The sequence below is a fragment of the Lathyrus oleraceus genome, chromosome 5 (genome assembly GCF_024323335.1).
Source record: "Lathyrus oleraceus cultivar Zhongwan6 chromosome 5, CAAS_Psat_ZW6_1.0, whole genome shotgun sequence".
Taxonomy (NCBI): Eukaryota; Viridiplantae; Streptophyta; class Magnoliopsida; order Fabales; family Fabaceae; genus Lathyrus; species Lathyrus oleraceus.
The window spans coordinates 366,221,252-366,249,216 of NC_066583.1; the positions used below are offsets into that span (position 1 = coordinate 366,221,252).

The 27,965-nt window shown below is 38.3% G+C and overlaps 1 protein-coding gene and 1 long non-coding RNA gene across 4 annotated transcripts; one reads left to right on the forward strand and one right to left on the reverse strand.

The window, feature by feature from the left end:
• The first annotated feature begins 17,473 nt into the window (after positions 1-17,473).
• LOC127084748 (uncharacterized) lies at positions 17,474-23,793 on the forward strand. 2 transcript variants are annotated; one of them, XR_007788778.1, is made up of 4 exons: positions 17,474-18,485; positions 18,794-18,988; positions 19,074-19,170; positions 23,601-23,793. It is a non-coding gene; the product is annotated as an uncharacterized LOC127084748 (long non-coding RNA). The 2 variants fall into 2 exon arrangements; XR_007788779.1 differs by lacking the exon at positions 18,794-18,988 and having other exon boundaries at positions 17,483-18,485.
• LOC127084747 (uncharacterized) lies at positions 23,424-26,925 on the reverse strand. Of its 2 annotated transcripts, none has more exons than XM_051025253.1 (8): positions 26,644-26,925; positions 26,035-26,544; positions 25,745-25,894; positions 25,465-25,659; positions 25,234-25,392; positions 24,982-25,143; positions 24,346-24,911; positions 23,424-24,155 (listed from the first exon to the last, which is right to left on the reverse strand). In XM_051025253.1, the coding sequence occupies exons 1-8, from the start codon at positions 26,696-26,698 to the stop codon at positions 23,544-23,546; spliced, it is 2,409 nt and encodes an 802-aa protein (XP_050881210.1). In that variant the 5' UTR covers positions 26,699-26,925; the 3' UTR covers positions 23,424-23,543. The 2 variants fall into 2 exon arrangements, with proteins under 2 accessions (XP_050881210.1, XP_050881209.1); XM_051025252.1 differs by having other exon boundaries at positions 25,465-25,668; positions 26,644-26,923.
• Positions 26,926-27,965: the final 1,040 nt, after the last annotated feature.

The following is a 27,965-nucleotide window of genomic DNA, read 5'->3' on the forward strand; positions in this document are numbered from 1 at the left end:
CCATTGCTTTCATCCACTTCGAATCTTTCAATGCCTCAGCTACATTGACAGGTTCGACATCTGCGTAGAAAGCATAATGTACATGCTCACCTTCTTCATTGACCATATCATCTGATGTAATCACACATTCTTGCAATCTTGCAGGCATGTGTCTTGTTCATTGAGGTCTGCTTGGGTCTGCTTCACCTCTGACTTCTTCTTGTCGAACTTCTTTTTCGACTTCACTAGCTAGTTCATCACAAAAGATTCTCACTGAACCTTTCTTGACATTCTCAGTCCAATCCCACTCCTTAAGCTCATCTATGATCACGTCCCTGCTGATCACCACTTGCTTATTCACTGGGTCGAATAACTTGTATCCTCCAGTCGAATGATATCCTATCAGGATCATCTAACTTGACTTGTCATCAAGTTTTCTTCTCAACTGATCTGGCACATGTCTATATGCTACAGATCCAAACACCCTCAGATGACTCAAGCTAGGCTTGACACCAGACCAACATTCTTCTGGCATGATTCCTTCTAGCTTCTTCGTTGGACATCTGTTCAGGATATATGTCGCAGTAGACACAACTTCTCCCCATAACTCTTTGGGTAGAATCTTGCCTTTCAACATACTTCAAATCATATTCATAATGGTTCTATTCTTCCTTTCTGCGACTCCATTTTGTTGAGGAGTGGAGGGTGGCACCACCTCATGCACAATCCCTTCTTTCACACATAATGCATCGAAGTCTTTTGACACATATTCTACACCACCACCAGTTCTCAAAATCTTGATCTTTCGACCGCTCTGTCTTTCGACCATAGATTTAAACTTGGCAAATACCTCAATCACTTCACTTTTCTTCTGGATCAGGTAAGACCACAGTTTTTAACTGAAATCATCTATGAATGTAACAAAGTATTTGCTACCTCAAATCGAATCCATCTGGAGAGGACCACATACATCAGAGTATATGACTTCAAGAATTACCTTCGACTTGCTTCCCGCATCCTTACTGAAGTTGTTCTTAGGCTGCTCTGCCTGCACGCATTCTTCACACACTTCGTTTGGAATGTCGATTTCTGGTAATTGTTGAAAGACAGTTTTTAAGTGTCGGGTTTTGTTATCGTATCCACAGAGATTGTAAGATATCACTGCCGTTCAATGGTTGAATTAATCTTAACTTAAAGTAACACTAGGGTTTTGGGTTTTAATCAAGTTATCTTGCATACAAAGTAATTAATTGCGGTAAAAGTTACGTTTTGATTAATATGAGAAATATTGTCAGAGTTAGGTTTCAATGATTACACTTGCTTTGCATGTTTTTGCACGGTCAACAATATTATAAACCCCTTTAGATGATAAATAATTTCACAAAGTCCTCTCAATGCGTTTCTCTCGAACACCCATTGTGAGTTTTGTCATTTTGATCCATTGTTTCTCTCGAACACAATCTATCAAAAAGACAACGTTTTGGTTCAACCTTAAGGTGAACAAAATCATTCGTTACTATCTCTAGCTAACAAACAAGTTTGGATGAAAACCTAGGTTAAGAATCGGTAAACATCTCTCGATCAAATACCAACACAAAGAGTTTTAAATAGAAACAAAGTTTTCATCATATATTTACCGTTAAAGAGTTTACATATGAGGATCCTTACATTTACACACAAAGCTTGGAAATCACCTACATCTAACCTTGACAAATGGAGACTTAGCTACTCATTTTCATGGTAGCTTGGTCGGCAAGTAAGAAAAGAGGGTTGATCAACATCCAAGTCGAATGATCGAAGTGGGATGGGAATCCACCTTCTTTTTGTGGAAGATGGTTGCTAGATGAAGAGAAATGAAATTAGGGCATAAAAAAATCCCTCCAAACAATGCTGTAAAATATCTAAGAGAAAGTACAAAAAATGGAAAAGTTGGTAAAAAGTGGTCTAAAAGTGGTATGGGCACAAAAGGTGGCACCTGCTACTTATAGACAAGTGCAGAACTGTCACGTTCGCTAGGCGAGCAGAATGGCTCGCCTAGCGAAGGCCAAAAATGGGCACAAAATGCCCCTGCGCCCAGAGAAAACTGGGCCTGTGGAACTGTCATGTTCGCCTAGCGAACAGACCTTCGCCTAGCGAAGAACTCGCTTCAACCTTCGCCCCAGCGAGGTTGAGAGGTTTTGCTACTGGAATGCTCGCTGGGGACTCGCTAGAGCCTCGCCTAGCGAGCTAGTGCTGGCTGCTCATTTCACCAAAACAGACTGAATTCGCTGCCACTTCGCCTTCAGTTCGCCTAGCGAATTAATTAACCATTTTACTGGAGCCTTTCGCCAGGAGCTCGCCTAGCGAAGGTTTTGCTTCGCCACATCCTCGCCTAGCGAGCTGGCAGATAGAATGCTTGTTTGCTTTGGTTCCTTTGCCAATTTTGTTGTGTCTTCCTTATCAATTAATTCATGCCTTTCCTGCACAATAACACACACATCAAAGGCACCAAGCTTGTTTATCAATGTAATGCATTCCATGTAAAATAAATGTGATTTTGGCAATTTTAGCAAGAAAAAAGAGTGAAAGATGCCCACATATGATAGCTCAAATAAGCACTTTTGGGCATCTAACAACTCTCCCCAACTAGATTCTTGCTTGTCCTCAAGCAAAGTATGCCTCTTTGAAGAACAAGAGGATTTGCTTTAAAGAAAACGGTTTCTCCGAAGTTGGATAAACGGCTCAAACACAAGCGAAATCCGCAAATACACGTTTCCAACGGTTGTGAATAAAATAATACATAAGAACTAAAACTTAAGTAGCAATGCAAAATATTTATCTATCTGCAACAATACTATTCTGAATGAATCACCCTATCTCTCCTCTTCGAATAAGGATTGAAGATTTAACGCGTTTGCAACCGCGGGAATAATCTCACTCTCTAACAAATAATGAAGAAATCAAACAGATTCATACAATGTCTAACAATTATAAGTTGTACTGTGGAAACAAAAAGATCACTAAGGGCTTTTCGGTTGAAGCTTGGTCGGGTTAACAAACAAGGGTCATTTCTAAGGCCATTGAAACGAAAGTGCCGATGCAAAAGAGGCATTCACAGTAATATTCACACTACTCGACTTTGTTTCCTTTGTTTCTTATTTGTAACCTTCACAACACATATTCCACAACTCAATTCTTATTTTTCACTACTATTTTTTTCTTCCAAGCAAGCATTCATTTTTTTTTTTTCATTCTTTCTATTTTTGTTCTTTTCTTTCACATCAAATATACAAAACAAATGTTTATTTTCTACATTTTCTATACATATATTTTTCTATGCTTGCTCGGTTTTTTCTTTTCATTTTCAAAAGCTGTGGTACTTACCAATTCTTTTTCGTTCTCCCCAACTTATTTCTTCCACACCCTAAGTGAATGCTCTTAACTTTTTACGGCAAAAGAACAATAATCAAGATTTTTCGGGTTGTAAAAAAAACATTTTTGAGATCTCGCTTATTTCAAGCCGAGATTCAACTGTTCAGGCTCAAAGGGGTTAACAAATACTCTCTCTGCTCACAGGTAAGTTGTTTTTGGATGTAGTTGTGCTCGAAAGAAAACAAGTGCCTTGATCATTTCTAATTGCTTCCACAATATCACAATAATAACAGACAAATAATGAATCAAATGAATCAACAAAACTTATTAGACTCCAGCATTTAAGTGTACAATGGAGGTTTCCTCACACTTTGTGGTTTAGGTTCTAGATGAAACATTCATTCAATTATGTTGCACAAAGACAATATTCAATTTACCAAAAAGAGTAAAGTTCCTAATGCATTCTAAAATTCTAACCGACGGTAACCATGTACCTTAGCTTCATTCACTTGTTATTCTTATCATTGCCATCCAAGCTCGGATGCACCTTCATTGGGTACTTCTTGAGGAGCAACCAATCTAGAAGGGTTTGCCACTCATTCAACCAAAATTTTATTAAACACACAAAATTAACAACAAACATAAATAACATTAACTGAAAAATAAAATTTTGTTCGTGGGGGACAAAACACCCCAATAGTACAACCCATTGGTCAAAATACAAAATTCAAAAGTACAAAATAAAAAATGCCATAATTAAAAACTGAAATAAAAAAAAACAAAAACTTAACCCACAAAGGGCTCAAGACTCCTCCTCACTACCGGCCTCAGAACCGGTCGCCTCATCATCATCCTCATCATCATCATCAGCTCCCACCCCCTCAGAATAGACTGGCACGTCCACGGGCCAATTTGCATTAGTCAGAAACTGCTCCCGTGTCATCAAAGCATGTGCACCACTACCCTGCAGCTGCAAACGCTGCATCGAGTCGTGCATGTCAATCATAACCCTCTGCGATGCTGCCATCCACTGGAAATTGTATTCACACGCAGCCCGCAGGTATGGATCGACCCTGGGAGTAGAAGCACTAGGACCATCAGAAACCCTAGTGCTACCTGAGGCTGCACTGCTGCCGGTGGCCTTAGCTCTGCAGTATTTTGCCACATACCGGTCATCAATAGGAGCCGGGATCCTAACCTGACCCCGAGACGGAAGTCGCACTCGTGCCTTAATGCACAGGCTCATAATCAAACAAGGGAATGCAAGGGGGCAATTCACCCGAGCCCCCGACTTCAGTCCGCTCTCTATTACCGTCTTCAGCTCATTGGCAATGATCCTCGCCACATCAATCTCAACATTGGCGAGGATGGAATGTACTAAATGTGCCACTGGGATCGGCACAGTAGATGTGTGGGATTTGGGTTGTATGTTGGTCAAAACCAGAAGAAGAATCAGCTGAGCCATGGGAGTCATGTCCTCCCGATGATATCTCATAGGAACCCCAGATGGGTTCGGCTCAACTGATTTCCCTGGTAAAAGCAGGGCGGCTGTAATTGCTGGGATATCCTTGTGCAGCCGGAGGTCAATATGGTACTGGTCTCTCTCATCAGCACCCAGCTGAAGCGGCTCCCCGAGGATTTGGTTGATTGTATCCCTGTCAAAAGGAACTGGCCGACCGGCCACTCTAGAGACCCAAGTGAAGGGCTCATCATCATCTGGCAATGCGTTAGCGTAGAACTCCCGCACCGTAGCGATGTCATAGTGTTCCAAGGGATTTATCAACCTATCCCATTTCTTTGTATCGATCAACCCGGCAAAACTCCGATACGTGCCCTGTGGGTTAATCAGAAAACGCTTCTCAGGCAAAATGTTTCGCTTCTCCAAAGCGATGTACCGTGCCGCTTGTTTCGGGCCCACAAACTTGTCGTGGTCGAATTGGATCGGCACGGTTCGTGAAGTAGTTGCCGCTCCCTTTCTTTTCTTGCCAGCACTAGCTCTTGACTCCATTCTGCAAAACAAGAGACAAAGCAACAAACACGAAACAAACAGATTAGAACCAAAACAGTTTTTATAAGGGACTGGTTTGCTCGCTGCTGCTTCGCCTAGCGAAGTGGCAGCGAATGCTCGCCCCAGGTTCGCCTAGCGAGTGCTAGCGAACCTTACGGGTTTTGGGGTTTTCTGCATTTTCAAAATTGTTTCCCCCAAAACCTGTACATACAAGGTTTCCACAGCAAAACCCAATGATTTCTCATGACTATGAATGGTTCTATGCGATTGGGGATACCTAATTTCATGGAAAACCTAAGTAAGAGTAAATCCCCAATTTAAAAACCTAAATGCACAACATTGCAAACTCCCAAAATTGCATGCAACCTCAAGGTTCCTATCACACCTATCCTATTTACCATTCAAAGTTGGAAATAAATAATGCAACAAAAGAAACATGCAATAGGGCAAACCTTGAGGTAAATGGATTTGGAAAGGAGAAGTGGGAAGTGTTTGCAATTGACCGACACACAAATGTTGTTGATATGGATGCACGGTAGAGAATTTGAGAAGGGAAATCGCACACTTCAGCAGAGCAGTTCAGAAGAATTTTTAGGGTAAGGGCAAAACTGCCCTGCTGAACTGTTTAAATATAACAGTACTGGTGCGCTCGCTACTGCCTCGCCTAGCGAGCAGCCAGCGAGCGCGCTCGCTGCAGCCTCGCCTAGCGAGCTGCAAGCGAGCATGACAGCAAGTGCTTTTGCAAATGCAGCACTTGCATGTCATCCAGCCTGAAAAACATAAAACATAAAACAGGAAATACTTACAATGTTGGGGTGCCTCCCAACTAGCGCTTGTTTAACGTCGGCTAAGCTCGACGGTGCGATGCTCACAGAGGAGCATCGAGCGGCTGAGCACAACTCTCGCGATCCACATGACCGCCGAGATACACTTTCAATCGTTGGCCGTTCACGGTCCAACTGTCTTTCTCGTCCATGTCTTCGATGATAACGGCCCCGTACTCTTTTACTTCTTTCACCCGAAATGGCCCGGACCATTTCGATTTCAACTTCCCAGGAAACAACTTCAACCGGGAGTTGAACAATAAGACCAATTGTCCGGGCACGAATTCTTTGGTTCGGATCTTCTTGTCATGATACTTCTTGGCTTTTTCCTTGTACAACCAACTTGAGTGGTATGCGGCATTGCGCATCTCCTCCAACTCAAGTAGTTGTACTTTCCTTTTTTCACCGGCCAACTCATGTTCAAAATTTAGAAATTTTAGGGCCCACAAGGCCTTGTGCTCCAATTCAACCGGCAAATGGCAAGTTTTACCAAATACCAATTGAAACGGAGTTAGGCCAATTGGAGCTTTAAAGGCCGTACGGTAGGCCCATAATGCTTCGTCCAATTTTTGGGACCACTCTTTTTTAGAATTCGACACGGTTTTTTCTAGGATTCTCTTAATCTCTCGATTAGAGACCTCCGCTTGCCCGTTAGCCTGAGGGTGGTACGGAGTTGTCACCCTATGCGACACACCATAATGTTTTAGAATTGTTTCCAAAGGTGCATTGCAAAAGTGTGACCCTCCGTCACTTATCAACACTCGGGGTGTTCCAAAACGGGAAAAGATGTTTTTCTTTAAAAAATTTATCACCGTTTTGGCATCCGCCCGAGGTGAGGCAATCGCCTCAACCCACTTAGAGACATAATCAACAGCAACAAGCATGTACTCATTCCCGTAAGAGGGTGGGAAAGGTCCAACAAAATCTATGCCCCAACAATCGAACACTTCCACTTCTTGGATATTTTGGAGAGGCATCTCATCTCTCTTTCCTATCCCACCACTTCTTTGGCAACTGTCACAACTTTGCGCATGGGTATGCGCGTCTTTAAAAATAGTTGGCCAATAAAATCCCGATTGAAGAATTTTAGTGGCCGTTCTAACCCCATTATAATGACCGCCATAAGGCGAGTTGTGACAATGCCAAAGGATGCTCTGGGCTTCATCACCAGTTACGCATCTCCTTAACAGGTTATCGCTACCCAACTTAAACAAGTATGGGTCATCCCAAACATAATACTTCGCATCCGAAAGGAACTTCCTCTTTTGGTTCGAAGTTAGATCGGCCGGCACACAACCACTAGCCTTGTGGTTTGCAAAGTCTGCAAACCACGGCCTAACTTGAACCTTAAACAATTTTTCATCAGGAAATTCTTCCCGGATTTCCTTTTCAGATGCGGTAACCTCGACATTCACCAAGCGGGATAAATGATCCGCTACCAAGTTTTCCGACCCCTTCTTGTCTTTAATTTCGACATCGAATTCTTGTAACAAGAGGATCCAACGGATGAGCCTTTGCTTCGAATCCGGCTTGGTCAGCAGATATTTAATCGCCGCGTGGTCGGTGTACACCACGACTTTAGACCCTATAAGATAGGACCTAAACTTTTCTAGCGCATACACTATTGCGAGTAGTTCTTTTTCCGTTGTGGCATAATTTATTTGAGCCTCGTTAAGAACCTTACTCGCATAATGTATAGCATGAAAAGTTTTGTCCTTTCTTTGGCCAAGTACCGCTCCAACGGCATAGTCACTCGCGTCACACATTAATTCAAAATTTTCATTCCAATCGGGAGCGACTATTATTGGAGCGGTAACCAATTTTTCTTTTAAAACCTCGAAAGCTTGCAAACAATCGTCGGTGAAGAGAAATACCTGATCTTTGGCGAGTAAATTGCTCAAAGGTTTAGCCACCTTTGAGAAGTCCTTGATGAAGCGCCGGTAGAACCCCGCGTGCCCCAAAAAACTACGGATGCCCTTCACATTGACCGGAGGGGGTAATTTTTCAATTACATCAACTTTAGCTCTATCCACTTCAAGCCCCCTTTTAGAGACTTTGTGGCCTAGCACAATCCCCTCGGTCACCATAAAGTGACACTTTTCCCAATTTAGCACCAAATTAGTCTTCACACACCTTTCCAACACCGTCTTCAAATTTGCCAAGCATAGACTAAACGTCCCACCAAACACCGAGAAGTCATCCATGAAGACTTCCATTGTTTTCTCTATTAGATCGGCAAAAATAGCTTGGACACATCGTTGGAATGTCGCCGGCGCATTGCAAAGCCCAAAAGGCATTTTTCTGTATGCGAACACTCCAAACGGACACGTGAAAGCCGTCTTCTCATGATCAACCGGGTCAACCGCAATTTGGTTGTACCCGGAGTAGCCGTCTAAAAAACAGTAGTATTGTTGGCCCGATAGTCTTTCAAGCATTTGATCCATAAATGGGAGTGGAAAATGGTCCTTACGAGTCGCGGTATTCAACCGTCTATAATCTATACACATTCTCCATCCCGTGGCAACTTTAGTCGGGATCAATTCGTCTTTGTCATTACGGATTACGGTCATTCCACCCTTCTTCGGAACCACGTGCACGGGACTAACCCACGGACTATCCGAGATCGGGTAAATCATTCCCGCATCCAAAAGCTTCACCACTTCCTTTCTTACAACCTCTTTCATCGTAGGATTTAAGCGGCGTTGTGGTTGAGCCACCGGCTTGAAATCCTCCTCCATCAAAATCTTGTGCATACAATAGGATGGACTAATTCCTTTAAGATCGGAAAGAGTCCAACCCATAGCTTCTTGATTTGTCTTTAGCACAAATATGAGACGGGCTTCTTCTTCAATTGTCAAAAGGTTGCTTATGATAACCGGCTTGTCCTCGGTATCATCAAGGAATACATATTTCAACGTCGAAGGTAACTCTTTTAATTCAATTGACGCTTTCTCGTCAATTACCTCCTTCTTCAAATTTTCTTCCTCTACTTCCCACGGTTGTAGGTCTTCCAAGATATCAAGTTCCTTCAAGCATTCCTCAAGAGCTAGCTCCTCTTCAACAGTGAAAACCTCCAATGAGTCGTCGAGAGCTAACTCCATAGGAGATATCTCGTGAATATGCTTTGAAACTTCCATAATAGCGTCTTCGATCACATCGATTCGAAAGCTATCATGTCTATCCTTGGAATGCTTCATCGCCTCGAATAGATCAAAGGTGACCTCCTCATTTTGAACACGCACCTTCATTAAACCGTCATCAGCATCAATCATCATTCTTGCGGTCTTCATGAATGGTCGGCCCAATATGAGCGGAGCATCATCATCTTCCTCCATATCAATTACAATGAAATCCACCGGGAAGAAGAATTTGTCGACCTTCACCAACACATCTTGGGCTACGCCATGAGGATGGGTCGTCGACTTATCCGCCAATTGTAATGTCATTCGGATGGACTTAATCTCGATGTTGCCAAGCCTCTTGATAATTGACAAAGGTATAAGATTTATGCTCGACCCCAAGTCAATAAGTCCCTTTCCGACATACACATCACCAATTTTAACCGGCAATGTAACTCTTCCCGGATCAACCTCTTTCTTAGGAAGCGTCCTTTGAATGATGGCACTACAGCTCGCATCAAGGACGATGGTCTCCGGTTCCGTATACCTCCGCTTTTTGGTTAGTATGTCCTTCATGAACTTGGCATACTTTGGCATTTGTTCCAAAGCTTCAGCAAACGGAATGTTTATTTGTAATTGCTTAAAAATATCCATGAACCGGGCGTAATGCCGTTCATTCTCCCTTTTTGACGGGGCATGAGGGTAAGGAAGGTTTTGGACAGGAGTAGCGCTCACTACCTCCTTCCCTTTCGCTATTCTAGCGCTTTTCCATCTCGGCTTCTTCACTACCTCCCTTATTACCTCATCATTTTTATTCTCCTCAATCTCCACATTTTTTTCATTTTCAACTTCACCATTATTTTTATTCTTTTCAACTACTTCCTCATCACTCCACACTCCTACTTCACCATCAACATTTTCTTCCACTATCTCCTCCTCAATCTCCTTCTCTTTCTCTCTTTTTTCACTCGCCATTCTTTTTTCGTTTTCACTACCCAACTCCCTTCCACTTCTCGTCACAATCGCCTTACAATGCTCCTTAGGATTTGTTTGCGTATTGGCCGAGAAAGAAGGACCGGTTTGTTGTTCAGCTAGTTGCTTGGCAAGTTGCCCCACTTGAGTTTCAAGATTTTTTATGGCCGCGTCATTACTCTTTTGATTGGCCATTGACATTTGCATGAATTGCGTCAATGTCTCTTCCAATTTAGAATTGACTACCGGCGGTTGTTGAGATTGATACGGATTTTGGGGAGGATTTTGACGGCTAGAAGAACCACCTCCATAACCTTGGTTATGATAATAGTTGCTTCTAGGTTGGAACCCTTGGTTCCCTTGGAATTGTTGTTGTTGTTGTTGTTGTTGAGGGTGCGGTTGATAAGGTTGTTGTTGTCTTGGTTGATAGTCCCGTTGATTGGCCATATAGTTCACTTCGTCAAAGCCGGGAGGTGGACAAAATCCGGTGTCATGTTCACCTTTACAAAGTTCACAACAAGCTATTTGTTTAACTTTTGACGGTTCTCTTAACTCTTTGATTTGTTGCGTTAAAAGTTCCACTTGTTGTGAGATGAGCTTGTTTTGGGCAAGTATGGCATCATTCGTCCCTAACTCAAGCACTCCCGCCTTCTTCAAAGAATTTCCACGACTTTGACTTTGAAGATCATTCAAAGCCATACGGTTGATAATGTTGGTGGCTTCTTCGGCACTCTTTGACATCAACGAGCCACCCGAGGTGGCATCCAACAACGTCTTACAGTTTGGTTGAAGTCCATTTCGGAAGATATGGATTTGAGTTAATTCATCAAATCCATGCCCTTTGCATTTCCTAAGCATGGACTTGAATCTCTCCCACGCTTCATTCAACGATTCACTGGTTCCTTGAGAAAACACCGAGATGGCCGTCTTTGATTCCATGAATCGGTTATGGGAGAAAAATCTTTCAATGAATTTCTCCTCTAACACATTCCAATCTGTCATTACGGCAGGTGTTTGATCGAGATACCAATCCTTTGCTTTACCGAGCAAAGCGTGAGGAAATAAACGTCTGAACAACGGAAGCTCCTGAGCCTGATCCACTCCGGCAGCCAATGCTATCTCATAGAATTTTGTGAGAAAAGCAAATGGGTCTTCATGGTCCATTCCGGTGAATGGACTCCCATACAATAAATTCAGAGTTCCCGTCTTCATCTCAGCTTGCCTTCCAGTTTGGTTAGCAAACTGAGCGGTGTTCCTTGGACTGTTAATACATGGAGTAGAAATCGGTGGTGGTGGTTGTGGCTCCATGTTTGGTACGAATGGGTGTGGATTTGTGGTTGAAGAACTTTCTCCTTGCTCTTGGCGCTGCCTAGCCTGTTGCCTCCTACGTCTTGTTTTGCTATTGAGCCTCCTTGCGGTTCTCTCGATCTCAGGATCAAAAAGAAGTTCGTCCACAGGGATTTTCCCTCGCATAAAACGTAAGCTGCACACTAAACCAAACGAATTACAAGCACAAGTCAAAAATTCACAAGCTAAAACTTAAACAACCAATGCGATGCTCGCAATATCAATTTACAATCCCCGGCAACGGCGCCATTTTGTTGAAAGACAGTTTTTAAGTGTCGGGTTTTGTTATCGTATCCACAGAGATTGTAAGATATCACTGCCGTTCAATGGTTGAATTAATCTTAACTTAAAGTAACACTAGGGTTTTGGGTTTTAATCAAGTTATCTTGCATACAAAGTAATTAATTGCGGTAAAAGTTACGTTTTGATTAATATGAGAAATATTGTCAGAGTTAGGTTTCAATGATTACACTTGCTTTGCATGTTTTTGCACGGTCAACAATATTATAAACCCCTTTAGATGATAAATAATTTCACAAAGTCCTCTCAATGCGTTTCTCTCGAACACCCATTGTGAGTTTTGTCATTTTGATCCATTGTTTCTCTCGAACACAATCTATCAAAAAGACAACGTTTTGGTTCAACCTTAAGGTGAACAAAATCATTCGTTACTATCTCTAGCTAACAAACAAGTTTGGATGAAAACCTAGGTTAAGAATCGGTAAACATCTCTCGATCAAATACCAACACAAAGAGTTTTAAATAGAAACAAAGTTTTCATCATATATTTACCGTTAAAGAGTTTACATATGAGGATCCTTACATTTACACACAAAGCTTGGAAATCACCTACATCTAACCTTGACAAATGGAGACTTAGCTACTCATTTTCATGGTAGCTTGGTCGGCAAGTAAGAAAAGAGGGTTGATCAACATCCAAGTCGAATGATCGAAGTGGGATGGGAATCCACCTTCTTTTTGTGGAAGATGGTTGCTAGATGAAGAGAAATGAAATTAGGGCATAAAAAAATCCCTCCAAACAATGCTGTAAAATATCTAAGAGAAAGTACAAAAAATGGAAAAGTTGGTAAAAAGTGGTCTAAAAGTGGTATGGGCACAAAAGGTGGCACCTGCTACTTATAGACAAGTGCAGAACTGTCACGTTCGCTAGGCGAGCAGAATGGCTCGCCTAGCGAAGGCCAAAAATGGGCACAAAATGCCCCTGCGCCCAGAGAAAACTGGGCCTGTGGAACTGTCATGTTCGCCTAGCGAACAGACCTTCGCCTAGCGAAGAACTCGCTTCAACCTTCGCCCCAGCGAGGTTGAGAGGTTTTGCTACTGGAATGCTCGCTGGGGACTCGCTAGAGCCTCGCCTAGCGAGCTAGTGCTGGCTGCTCATTTCACCAAAACAGACTGAATTCGCTGCCACTTCGCCTTCAGTTCGCCTAGCGAATTAATTAACCATTTTACTGGAGCCTTTCGCCAGGAGCTCGCCTAGCGAAGGTTTTGCTTCGCCACATCCTCGCCTAGCGAGCTGGCAGATAGAATGCTTGTTTGCTTTGGTTCCTTTGCCAATTTTGTTGTGTCTTCCTTATCAATTAATTCATGCCTTTCCTGCACAATAACACACACATCAAAGGCACCAAGCTTGTTTATCAATGTAATGCATTCCATGTAAAATAAATGTGATTTTGGCAATTTTAGCAAGAAAAAAGAGTGAAAGATGCCCACATATGATAGCTCAAATAAGCACTTTTGGGCATCTAACAGTAATCCTGAAACCATATTTTTTCTCTTCAAATATCTTATGTCTTTGAAATTGAGATGACCAAGTCTATAATTCCACATCCATTCATCTTTGCTGGTTGTTATTGCAAGGCACTTGTGCTCCACCACATTAAGCTCAATCTTGAAGGTTCTATTATGAGACATTGGAGCCTTTAAGATCAACCTTTTATTTGAGTTGATAACTCTCATCATCTTGTCTTCGATCGACACCTTGTAGTTCTTTTTGACTAATTGCCCTATGCTGAGCAGATTACTCTTCATGCCTGGTATGTACAACATATTTGAAATTACTGACCTCTTGCCATCTTTCCTCATAATCAGAACATCACCAACACCTTCAGCTGCTAGAGTGTTGTCATTTGCAAATTTTACCATGTTCTTCATTGAGGGCTTTATGTTGACAAATCAATCTTTTCTTCCAGACATGTGTGATGAGCATCCTGAGTCCAAGTACCATTGGTCCTTGAATCTCTCTTTTTCTCTTGTTGTAACCATCAACAACGTCTCTTCTTCTTCGTGTTTCTCCAACTTTGCATAAGTTTCTTGATTCTTCTGCATTTCTGGATAATCACTAGAATAGTGACCATACCTTTGACAATTGTAACACTGAATGTGACTCTTGTCTGGATTTTGACCACCACCTCTTCCTCTACCTACATCACCACCTCCTTGGTTGCCTTGGTTCCAGGGTTTTCTCTGATTCGACCAGTTTCCTTCTTGCTGATTTTGACCAGTCGAATTGTTGTAACCTCCTCTGCCTTTGTTTCCATTCCAACTTTCTTTTCCTTTTGTTAATTTCTTTTGTTAATTGATCCTGTAAAGCTATATCACTCTTCGAATTTCCTACAGCTCTTTCATCCATTCTTTGTTCATGAGATTCAAGCGTCCCTTGAAGCTCTTCCTTTGTCAGTTTTGACAAATCTTTCGACTCTTATATGGATACTACCACGTGGTCGAACTTTGAGGCCAACGACCTCAAGATCTTTCCAACAATAGATTTTGATGTCAACACTTCTCCACATACCTTGATTTGATTCACCAGTTTCGTAACTTTGGTGAAGAAATCAATTACGGTTTCATTGTCTTCCATCTGAAGCAATTCATACGTCCTTTTGTGAGTTTGTAACCTCACCTCTTTCACCTTCTTCGCGCCTCCAAAAGATTTCTCCAGAATTTCCCATGCTTCTTTCGTTGACTCTGCATCACTAACCTTTTCAAAGTTATTTGCATCAACACATTGATGGATTATAAAGAGAGCTTTATAATTTTTCTTCTTCAATTCTTTATGTGCATCCTTTTCTTGATTTGTCACGTTTTTTGCAAGCGTTGCTACTCATTCCTTTATAAGATCCCAAAGATCTTGATAACAAAACACAACATTTATCTGTTTGCACCAATTCTCATAATTGTTGTTCTTGAGAATCAGAAGATTTGCTAGAAAATGCCCGTTTGGATGATTCGTTGCCATGGTGATTTTCTTCCCACTAATCGATTAACCGGAGTTGTGATACCAGATGTTGGAAATCACCAAAAACCTATGGAGAACTTCAATCAATCTTGATGAACAAGATTGTTATTACCCACACAATAGTAATGAAGAAAGAACAATTGAGAAACAAAGAGTGTAAAGAACGATGAAGGAGAAGAGAAATATAATTCTGCAGAGTTTCTCTCTGCCCACAAACTGTGGAAAACTTCTTATTCACTTTGCAACTGCAAAATACCGTGAATACAATGTTATGAATGCTCTATTCACCTCATTACAAAAATAAGGGTTACTGTGTCTATTTATAGATTTAGCTTAACTTAAACCTCAAGTCAAAACTCAAAACTATAAAAGCCCAAAATCATCTAAATGAAATAAAAAATAATTAGGACAAACATATGTTTTAAACATGTATAGTACTTACTTTCACTCCGGTGCATATAGTTTTTTTAATTATTTTATGAAAAAACTAATTTTAATTTATCTGTTGTTTTAAAATTTTCAAAATTATATTAATTATTTTTGTCGTTTTAAAATTTTCAAAATTATATTAATTATTTTTGTCAATTATATATTTACAATAAAAATTATTTTACATTTAAATTATTAGAGAGAGTAAATGTGTGGTTAATGGACGGATATTTTAAATTTGAAACAAACTTAGTAATCAATGCTATTTGAAAAAGAAAAAATAGTTTATCTAGTTACAAAAATGTTAACTATTAATAGATAACATTTATGTTTTATATATTGTAGGAAGAGCTTTTCATATATTGTAGGAAGAGCAGGAAGAAATTTTGAGGGCAAGACCTATCTCCCCAAAGCGATTGAGTCTTAAAAGAAAATGAATAATATTTATACTTAAATGAAATTCTGATCTTTCAAATTTTTTAATTGTTTGAGTTTGGTCTTTTAAATTTTAATTGTTTGATTTTGATCCATAAAATTAATTCCTTTTGTATTTGATAGTCCCAAAGTGATATATAAATTAAATTTTACTCATGTGACATAAAAATTAAAACACCATTGACGTACATAAAAAAAATAAAGTATATGATGTTGCAAATAGTAACATGTATGAACCTTTTAACAAAACCATTTTAGAATATCTTGACAAGCCTATAATATATTTTATAGAAAGTTTGAAATTTTATATGACCAATAAGATTTTTAGGCTTGGGAAATTTATGTTTACATATGCGGGAACTATATCTCCTATAAGACATAAGAGATTAGAGAAGTAAAAAATTAGAAGCTGATAGTTGGAGTTTAATGTGGTTTAGAGACTTAAATCAATCTATCTTTTCTATGTCAAATAAATTGATCAATCTATTGTACATTAGTAGATGTGATTTATTTAGGATATCTTGTGTATACTTTGTTGCATGCAATCCAGAAGACTTTGTTTTACATTGACACGTGTATGAATTGTAATTGTGTTCCTTAATGTATATAAATAGTAGAATTGCTCTTAATTGTGTGTTTTAATTTATAGGAAAATTACCTTTGTTGACTATTATAACAACTTTTTATCGAATAATAGACGTAAATTGTGGCCATCCAACATATCATTTTTGTTGTCTATCTTTTTTTATTGTCAAAATAATTTACCATGAGACATATTTTGAGTAAAATATTTACGATTTCCAACCTATTATGTTCAAAGTTTAACTAATTATAAAGAGAAGAAAAATAAGATTATGAGAAGTAAATTAGGGGAAAATGATTTAAAAAATAGAAAAAAATAAAAGTTAATGTATTTTTGCAATATCATTTATAAATGTTACATCAACTATAATTTAATTTTTAAATGCCACATAAACTAAATTTAGTCTATATATTCCTGGAAGACTATCAATTTTTCTCTCCCTAAAAATAAGATGTCACTCGAAATGATAGATGAGTACAAGGGGTACTCACAACCATTACAAAAACAAGTAATTAAAGAAAAGATTTCCAACCAATACCATCTAGACTAATCTAAAATTGGGATTAGGCCGAAATCATAGAAATTAATGTTGGAGTAGGAAATATCTCCGATACTCGCTCACTTCCATGCTAAAACTGTAAGTTTTCAAATTCAGATTGAAGATGTCGTCGTTGAATACTATATCATTACGAACTATCCATAAGCACCACACCACCGACATCTAGATAATACCCATTTTCTCTCTCTTAGAATGAGGCAAACTTGAGAAGCTAAAATCAAGCCAATGAAATTTGAGGTACCAAAATCAAATAATTGAGAAATTTAGGGTCACAACGACATTTGAACCTAATATTTAACATCAAATCACATTATTGTTAGAATTAATGCATATTTTCATAAACTTGTAGACAAAGTTTGTTAGAGGGTATTTTAGTATTTCTCCTAAAGTCTCACTTGTATTTAAGCAAGTAAGTGGTCTGAACAAACTCTACCTTTTTCCTTTTGGAGTGTGTGTGTGCAACCACTGTGTAACCGTTTTGAGTAGTAGAAGTTTGTTCTTATTCTCTCTTCTCTCTCTGATTTCTATTATTCATCTTTATCACCTTGTGCACCAACAATTAGTATCTAGAGCTCGGTTCAGATCCATAGGAAATCACCACGGGAAACACAAGTGAAACGATGAGGCGTTATGTGATTGATTTTTGTTCGGAGAATTCGTGTTGAATATTTGTTCAGAATGATAACAGAATCACATATCTTGATTCTGCAGGATTGGAAAACATTGTGTTTAGGTGAGATCTGAGTGTATTGCACAAGGTTGAAGATGAATGAAAACAGTAATATGAGTACCAATCTTCCCGTGTTCGATGGCAAGAACTGAAATCGTTGTATGATTTAGATGTGTGTGTTGTTTGGATTTCAAGGTGTTCTTGATGTCATGAACGACTATTACATTCAGGTTGGACTTCTAGAAAATACAACAGATGCGTAGAAAAATGCTTAGCGTGATCTGAGGAAAAAGGATCAGAAGGCTCTGTTCTACATCCATCGGCGTGTGGATGTGAACGTGTTTGAGAAAATCGCCGATTCAACGATGGTGAAAGTTGTGTGGGACACACTAGTGTGGTGCTACGCCGGTGATGTATCAGTGAAGAAGGTGAAGCTTCAGTCTCTATGTAAGTAGTATGAGAAACTCAGCATGAGGAACAATGAGAAGGTATCTGACTACATCTCTAGAGTGATTCTGATCACAAATGAGATGAGGTCGTGTGGAGAAAATCAAATAGCTTTATTGTGTGCCACTTCGTTCATCTCCCTCATGATGTGCTCAAACCTAACAATTTCGAACCACCTTTTCATCTTCCACATTCCTATGCATATCATCCCCATCCCATTTCTGGATATTTCCTTTTCACTACCATTCATGACCGATATTAGATTCTTACAATCCTATTGAAACACCATTCTGGATATTTCATCCTTCAGCATGTGTTCCATGGCCACTTTCATTGCCATGGCTTCATCCGCTGCCGTATATTTGTCCCCTTTGACTTTATTTTCATGATCCTCCATGATCTAGTTCTTATCAATGTATCGAATTTCACCAAGACCCCATAATCCTTTCTCTACCAGACAAGCATTTGTAGTTATCGTCATCCATTATCGCTTCGACTTATCCCAGGTTTGATTATAATTATCCTTCTTTGTGTCTTGCTCAATTTCAAATTTGAGGCTATTGCTTATTTTCTTTTGTGTTTTCTTTTCCATGGTTTTTATTTTGTGCTTCGTGTTGCTCTCATCTTTATTCTGCATCTCTTGCATTGTGTTCCTCTCCTTATTTCTCTTGTGATTATCCTGGTTTTGACACTTGTTATTCTTATCCTCCTGATTGATATTTACATTCCTTTTCAAGTTAGTTTCCTCCTTATTTATGAGCTTTTCATGTTGGATGCTAAGTTAATTATCATCTCTCTCCATTTGGCTTCCCAGACTATGCACACTACTATTGTTGTTACCCTCATTTTTCTTGACGAACTGATCCTTACGTTCCCCTAGCTGAGTATTCTCTTCCTTCCTTTTATCTTTTGTTATGTCTATTTTTTCACCATCTTTGTTAATGTTGTCCCCCTTCGTCTTCCTTTTCTCATTGTTACGGGTCCAATTCTGCTTCAACTCTTTTCCTATGTGAGTATCGTTACCCTAAAAGTTGTTAATGTCAGTGTTTACTCTGTCCAATGTATGTTGATTGTGACTGACGTTTCTAGAGCAGGTTCTTGGGTCATTGGATAGGACTTGTTGAGGATTGGTGCAAATATTGAGGTACTTTGTGTCGCTTATACAAGCATTATTGGAAGCTTCCAACTCATGTACGTCCTTGTTGTCATATATTATCTTGTTACGCGCATTCCATATACTCTGTTATGTGTATGTACATATCTATCTGGTCTTTTGACATGTTATTTAAGTAGCTTTTACTCCACTTCACAAAATGCAGTTTTTCCTTGTTGTTGTAATTTATCGTGAGAGGTGAGCTGAACCAAACATATTTCACCCACCAACACTCCTTGGAACAATGATACAAAGTTTCAATCGATTCTTTGCATCTAGTACATAGGTAGTTAGTCTGGATATTCCTTCTACTGAGATTTATTTTCACAGGGAGAATGTTAGATAAGAGTCTCGATATTAAGTATTGTTTCCTCGGAGGGACCTTACTAGTCCATATCTTCTTCCAGATCTCTTTATCTCCATCATTAGTGGATCATTCCTCATATTTAACTTTCTTCTAATTCCTAATGTTGTGATACCCTGATTTAACCGAATACGTTCCATCCTTGCTTGACTGCCAACCTAGCCAGTCTTCTTCAATTAGGTTGTTTAAGATGATCTTGTTTATGCATGCTCTGCCTATAACTAGGAAGACATTGTTTAACTCAATTTGGTTCCAACAACTATTTTCCCTATGAATGAGGTCCCTAACTCCATTGGTCCCTGTCTCTAAGGGCATTTGCGTTAGGACTTTAAACCTACACTGGAAGGGTATCCAATTTTCTTCCTATATGTTGACTTTTTGGCCATTCCCAATGGTACAACATGTTCCTTTCCTAATTATATCAATTTTGTGAGCTAGGCTTCTCCAAAGATAATTGGGGTTTCTTCTAACTTTATCCTTCAAGATATCTTGAATAGGATAATATTTGGCCTTTAGGATCTCAGCCACAAGATACCGAGGTTTTGTATAAAGCCTCCATATTTGCTTAGCCAACATGGCTTCATTAAAGTCCCACAAATTCCTAAAACCCAAACCACCACCACCACCACCACACCCCCCCCCCCCCCCCCCCCCCCCCCCTCACCAATATCTAGCAGAAAGGCTTTCCATTTTGTCAGTGAGACTTTTGGGAAGAATAAACGAACTCATAACGTAAGAGGGAATGGCCAGAGCTACAAATTTAATCAGAGTAGCTCCGCCAACATAGGAAAGATGGTGGTTGTTCCATATATTGAGTTTGTTTCTCAACTTATCTAGAAGAAAATTGAAGGTTATGACTTTTGATTAGCTGTGGGAAGACCAAGATAGTTGTTGATTTTAGTAATTGCCAATATGTTAAGGGCATTGGTGAAATAATGTCTTATGCCATTAGGGGTACAGTTGTTGAACATCATTTGGGATTTTTGAAGGTTTATTCTTTTCCTTGAACTGTTCCGATACTTCTTTATCAAATCCTTTAGAGTGTTGGCTTCCTGTTTGTCAAGTTGACAAAAGATACGACTGTCATCTACAAAAAAAGGTAAGTAATTTTAGGAGCCCTTCTAGCAATAGATATGCCTCTGAACTTGTTAGCTTTCATGGCATTATTAATAAGATTAGAAAATACATCAGCACAAAGAATGAAAAGATAGGGGAAAGGGGATTTCCTTGTCGGATTCCACGAGTAGGTTTAATGTACTGTGTAGGGTAGCCATTGATCAGTATAACGAGACTGAAAGTGGACACACAATCCATAATTAACTTGGTAATTATGTTAGGGAACCCAATATCAAGTTCCAATCCAGTATGTCATAAGCTTTTTCCATGTTCAATTTAATGCCAACCATGTATTTCTTCCTCTTAGAGACTTTGTTTATATGATGAAAGGTTTCAAAGGCCAACATAGTATTATCAGTTATAAGTCTTTTGTGAACAAAAGCACTTTGGTTCTCACTGATGAGGTTAGGAAGAATGGGTTTCATTATATTGGCTATGGTTTTTGTTATAATTTTCATGATAACATTACAGAGGGATATGGGTCTATAATCAACGGGTTTGGAAGGGGTTATGCTTTTTAAGGATGAGGGTAATAAAGGTCTTGTTAAATCTTTGGGGGCTCTCTTGGTTGTTGAGAATTTTGAGAATGTTTTAGGTGACTTCCTCTCCCACTATCTCCTAATATGTATGGTAGAATCTATCTGGCATACCATCAGGACCAGGGGCATCATTCCCTTTAAGTTGGTTAACATCAAAGATAACCTCCTCTCTAGTGAAATGTGAGTTGAGGTTATCCATCATATCCTCAGTACACTTGTGGTAGTTCGGGGGAAAGCAATCATCATGAAAACTGAGGGTATTAGTAGTAAACTGATTCTTATATAATTGGATTAAGATGTTTTAGATCTCCTCCTCTATAAAACTAATCTCATGGTTGCCTTTATCCATAGCAGTAATATTGTTGTGTTTTTTCCTCCGAGTGGCTTTTTGATGGAAGAATTTTGTGTTTCTGTCCCCCTCATTGAGCCAATGGATTTTGGCTCTTTGGGCCCACCATATTTCTTCTTGATGGAGCAAAGTATCAATTCTTTGTTGTATCTCTTGAAGTTGCATATTATGTCTGTTCTGACTGTTGTTGTCCTGGAGAAATTTATTATGCTTACTTAGGGCTATAATCTCTTTGGAAGGGTGAGCATAGTTGTTTCTTCCCAAAGTTCATAGGGTGTTCAGCGTATGGGATAAATTAATGACGATGTCCTGGTTATTGTTGTAGTTCTAAGTGTTTGTAATTATTTTATTTGTTTAAAGGAACTCCAACCAGATGTCTTCAAACCTTTTAGGTTTATCAGCAACCATTCTTCTCTTGTTTTGGAATTGAGTCTCTTGAAAGGTGGGGAGAATAGGGTTGTGATTAGAGTTGAACCTAGGAAGGTGAGTGCTATCGTAGTGAGGGAATATGTTAATCCAACCAGGAGAAGCCAAATATATGTCCAGTCTGGCTGCTATGCAATTAACCCATTGTTGATTGTTGCTCCAAGTAACCATGTGTCATTCAAAATCCAAGTCCACCAGATTACAGGCATTAAAAGTATCAAAGATAATTTGGTTAAGTAGGGGTTTATAAAGAGATACCCCTTATTGTTCATGATTAACAAAAGTTAAATTCAGGTCCCCAAAGATAAGTCAATTAAGGTGACTATTTTTTTGAGTCATTTTAGTAATCATGTTGCAAGTTAAACTTGTTTATTAGACTTGGGATTGCCATAGATGGCAGTCCCTCTCCACAAAATATTGTCATTGTCAAACTTGTTAACCAAATTATTATGAGTCATAATATAAAAGTCATCGTAGTTTTTATTAAAATCATTGATAGAAAGATTAACATTGTCACTCCGCAAAAGAGAAAGCCCCCCAACCCTCCCTCTCCCATTAATACTACAACTAATGCTAAAAAAATTAGTTAAGGATCCAATTCTAACAAGGTTGTTGAAACAAATATCATCATTGCTCTTCTTAGTTTCAGGAAAAAACAAAATATTATGAGTGTAATCTTATCATGTGTTTGAGAGAGTCCTCATAGTACCCTTTCCTTCCATGTTGGTAGTGTTTTCCTCATGCAGAGAAATAACTTCAAGCTGCTAATCTTGATTGCTAATCGCGATGGAAGCTTGTGTTCGATGGTGCCTCAAACACAATAGGGCATGAAATCAGAGTTGTATAACTTCCCCGACAAGGGTTCATATTCCCTTCACACGTAGATAGACTATGTTTCACCTACACTAATAACATGACCGAATTTTAGACGTTGTTATATTATTTATGAAATAACCAATAATACATTCAATGAATGAGTGTAATAAATAATAATTAATAATTAATTTAATATTATGTTCACTATATTAAATTTAAGAAAAAAATTAAGGCTCTAAAGGCCATTGCCTAGTTCCCTTTACCAATGACCGGCCCGATTAAATAGTTCAACAACAATATTTAAAATAAAGATCAGTTAAAATAAATTGCCTCTTCTAATTTAAATATTTAATTTATTTACAAATTAATTTCATAATCCTATTATTGATCAAATACTCGAAACCCGATACACGGTTTTTAATTAATAATCTATGAGTTATAAATTCAAAATTCCCACGTATGTCGCGCGTAAACATCAAATTGAATCAATAACCGCGCGTAAACATCAAATCGAATCAATAACCATTTTGGTTTCGATGTTTCCTTTTCAATCCCTCACTCTTAAAAGTAGTTTTCTATCTTCAATCAACTAACCTTCAAGCAAAAGTATGAAATCTCAGTTGCTTAAATATGGCAGAGTACATAATAAAAGAATCTAACTATAATAACAACAATCCAACATTTGACATATAAATAAATAATTATATATATACTGCTCCAAATATAGGTAGTATGTAGTACTCAAGTCACTTTCTTCGTTATTTCAACAAGCCAAATGCATTTTCAGTACATTTTGCACCTTTAAAAGCCCTCTCCCTTATCACTTGTCTTCGGCACTTTGGTTACAATACCTTTCAGAAGATCAATGTAAAGTGGAAGTTGTGCTACTGCATACAAAGTCACAGGGAAGCAAGTGACTGTATAAATCAGAAACACAACGTGCTTGTACTTATGGTCAATCAAAAAGAAATGACCAGAACAGAAAGCAATGAACATTGCAACAATGGACAAGAAAAGAGAACTCAATCCCAAAAGAAGTTTCCTTGGCAAATCAATTCTGAAATCTTTAGCTTCTTTCCGAGAGGTGAGTATAGAAAGGAACATTATGAGTGCAGTGACAGAGAAACAAAGACCAATTACTGAAGACATAGCAAATGCATCAAATGCAGGCCTTCCTTCCAATGTTGGTTCGCCTGTGTCACTTTGGTTCCCGCCCGGCACAGTGCTTGACGTAGCGAAGGAAACGCCGGCAAGGAGTGCTGCTACTACAGAACAAGACTCCGAAGTGTCTTTGAGCCATGCACTACCATCTTGTACCAGTGTTGCATGTGAGTTTTTGAATAATTCCCCTGCTGTTTTATCCTTTTTGTTTGTTCTAACTGTGAAATGCTCTGGCACTAGTCCTTTAGTGTACTGCTTCATGATGTAAAAGTTGTTAGAAGGTTCAAATTATATCAAATCAACAAGAAGTTTTATCAATAACAAACATTTTGATTTTCAAAGTGGGACTTTAAATAAGCTGCTAAATTAGTTCTAAGCTCAAATAAGTTGTTTCAAACCGGTTGGAGTAGTCGAGCTTATGCTGTATTAAAAATATATATACCTGAAACCATTTGATATGCCACATCATTTGCAAGGCAGCTCCAGAAATGTGCCAATCTCGGTCGCTTCTCGTTGCTGCTAAATGTAACACAGTGTTGTCTTCCATGTCCACACATTGCATTAAGTTATCAAATATTGCATTTTTATTACACTCTTCAAACCGTTTCCTTAATGCCTCAACAACATTGGTTCTTCTATTCTCAACTGCTACAAGTAATACATTTTTATTTTCCAAGTTAACTTCGTATATTGAACTTGGTATTTTTATTATAAGCTCGTCCACCATTTCAACTATGCCATTTCTTGCTGCTGTCAAAATCGCTCTCTCGCTTTCCAGCATCTCAGAAGTCTTTGGTATTTTTGTTAAAAGCTCATCCACTATCTCAACTATGCCATTTTTTGCTTCTGTCAAAATCGCTGCCTCACTTTCAAGTGTCGTAGAAATCTTTGGTATTTTTGTTATAAGCTCATCCATTATTTCAACTATGTCATTTCTTGCTGCTGTCAAAATTGTTGTCTCATTTTCCAGCGTTGTAGAAATCTTTGGCTCCTCACTGTTATTATCTCCTGCAAGTTTCATTTTGTTATTTTCAACAATATCTTAAAAACCACTTGGTTTAATAAAGATTTAACTTACCTTGGTTTGGCTTGTAAACAGAAATAAAATCAGTTCCGCTGTCATATCGTGTCGGTTTGGCGCCGGTTCCCAAATACGATTCATAAGGGTTCTCCATAAATCTTTTCAATAGTTGACCACTCCATTTGTGTTTTTGTTTTATCTTTGTAATCTCTTCAACCCCTTTTTACAAAATTTGAACACATAATCCATAGAACAATAAAACAAACATTGAATATTCATATGATCAACTAAGATGAGACATTTAATTACCTACTCCTGAAAGGCCAAGGATGTAGATGTATGCAAACTTCACAAACCAAAGACACGTAGCGTAGTTTTCTGGAAGAAGTTTATGTTCAGATTGCATTGGTATATTGCGTTGTTGACAATTTTGCAACACTTTGTGTTTGTCTCCCATATTTTCAGATCCTGCAATTCAATACCGTTTCATTTTTTAGTTATATGTTTTATATACTACTGTAAGATGTAATTCACACATACCATATGCTGGAGTAGAAGTAGTTTCGTTCAGCAGCAGTCGCTTTGCAAGGGGTATAAGTGGATAAGCATATTTTTTACAGTTATGAAGAAAGAAATAACATGTGTCATAGTTCTTTGGACATTTTTTGTTTGAGCCTGACTCAGATTGTTTCATGGCATAATATTTGACAGCTTCTTCGACTTTTAGGATTCCCACTGGTATACCTTGTAAATCATAAATGTATTAAAACTATGCATAATGGCCAGTGATGTACATTATATTGAAATGTTGCACACTTACAATGGTACAGAATCCTCTTCCACCATATCATCTTGCATCCACTTTTGAATGCTGAGGGCCTAGTAGCAAGAAGTTTGAGAGGACTAAATCCGCGTCTGTTCGGAATGACAATAAGATCGGGATATTTATCTATTATTATAAGCGCCAAATCTGTTGCAGTATACACAAATATTAGTATTTTAGATACAGTTTTTCTAACGCTCTAGATTCTCATGCAGATTTAGATTTTCAAATATCTACTGATATGATGTATACGTGAATGCATGTGAAATACGATAAATCTTAATTACCGAAAAATTCTCTTCTGATGGCACAGTGAAGAATACTATCTCCATTGCTTCTGATAAGATCTTTAGAATAAGAATAATTACCATCAACATCACAATCACTCTTACCCGGTTTAAAGTTGAAGAGATAAACAAACGTTTGTTTTTGCCAAGACAATGCAGCAAGAAACAAAGGACTCTCTCCATCGTTGTTATCGATATCAATCAAATACTTCCTCTCACCATTTTTTCCAATTATACATTCACATATTTCTTTGAATCCTCTTGATGCTGCAAGGTGCAATGGAGTGTCACCCTTTTCGTTCTTACATTCAAGGGCCTTCTCATTTTTCTGACTTATAATCGAATCAACAAGATTTCTAACAACTTCTTCATTGTCATCATTTACTGCCACATGTAGTGCTGTTCCTCTACTTTTGTTGATTTTTATTGTGCTGAATTTTGGATCCGATTTGTATAGTTTCTCGACTTCTTCCCATTTTCCTTCTATTGTACACCCTCGTAGCTTGTCCTCTAGAGTCACATTTCATATAGAGTTAATTATTTGTTGCAATTAAATTTACTGCTAGAAATGAAATAGCAACGAAATTAGAGACCGACTTTAAGATTTACCTTCTGAGGTGTATGCGGTGTCGTAAATATACTCTCCGACGTCAATAATGCTCATGGTGATCTTCAAGGTTGAAATGAAGAGTGAAAGAACAATGTGAGAAGTTTAACCCTTAGGTTATGATCCAATACATGCAACATGAACTTCTTGTTTTAAATGAAGAATCCTATGTGTATATTTCTAGTGAATATGAAAAGATATTATTCCAGTACAGAAACACAGAACTACAGTAAAATAAAAGAAGAAAAAAATAGATTCTAAAGGAAAGTTTATTTCTCAAATCTACAAGTTAAGTATATATTGTATTATGATTGTTACAGTTCAATAAAGATCATGATAAATATACATGCAATTTTTACCTTACTTCCAATTTAAGTCAGTAAAAGTAGGTTCTTCTATGCTTTTTAACTTTAGCCTAAGATACTTGTTAAAACATTCCTATATCATCGTGTTTCTCGTGGTTTTCAATAGAAATATAAAATTTCTCATCTAAAGAGTATAATTATTAGGCAAATAAAAATCCTCTAAAAATAAAATTTTAATTCAAGAATTAATCTATATTTGAATTAATTCATTGATATAACTAATTGTTGAAAATTCATCAAAACCTATGGAGAACTTCACTCCACAATCAATGATTGAAAGAAGAATAAGAAAGATGAAAATTAGGGAAAAAAGAGAATTAGGGTTTTGATGAGAGAAGGAAGAAGAAGAAATTGTTTCTACAAAGTTTCTCTATGCTCTCAAACAAATTTTATTCAACTGTACCACTGCACTTCTTCAATGTGTTACCATAAATAATAAGGGTTACTCCCTATTTATACGTTGAATTTGCTTACTCCTTAAACAAAACTCCAACTAACCTAATTCAACTAATCTCTGTCGAGAAACATGCTTCGACATTTCGACCTAAACCCTTACGGTCTTTCCTTGCCTATGTCGAGCAAATTGCTTCGACACAAGGATTTATAATTCAACACACCACCTAATTCATTGTGTATAACCTATCTATATTCATCATAGACCTTAACTTCTTGAACACTTCAACTTGTACTCCTTTCATCATGATGTCTGCAATCTGATTCTTAGTTCTGCAGTGCTCCAGGTCCAACTTCCCTTTTGCAACTTGCTCTTGAAGATAATGAAACCTCATTTCGATGTACTTGATTATTTCATGTGCTATCGGATTCTTCGCCGGATTGATAACAACCATGTTGTCGATCTTCATGGTAATTGCTCCACGATTCTTCGTTGTAATCTCTTCGATCAAATTCAACAACCACGTTGCTTGACATGCACAAAGAGAAACAACTATGTACTCTGT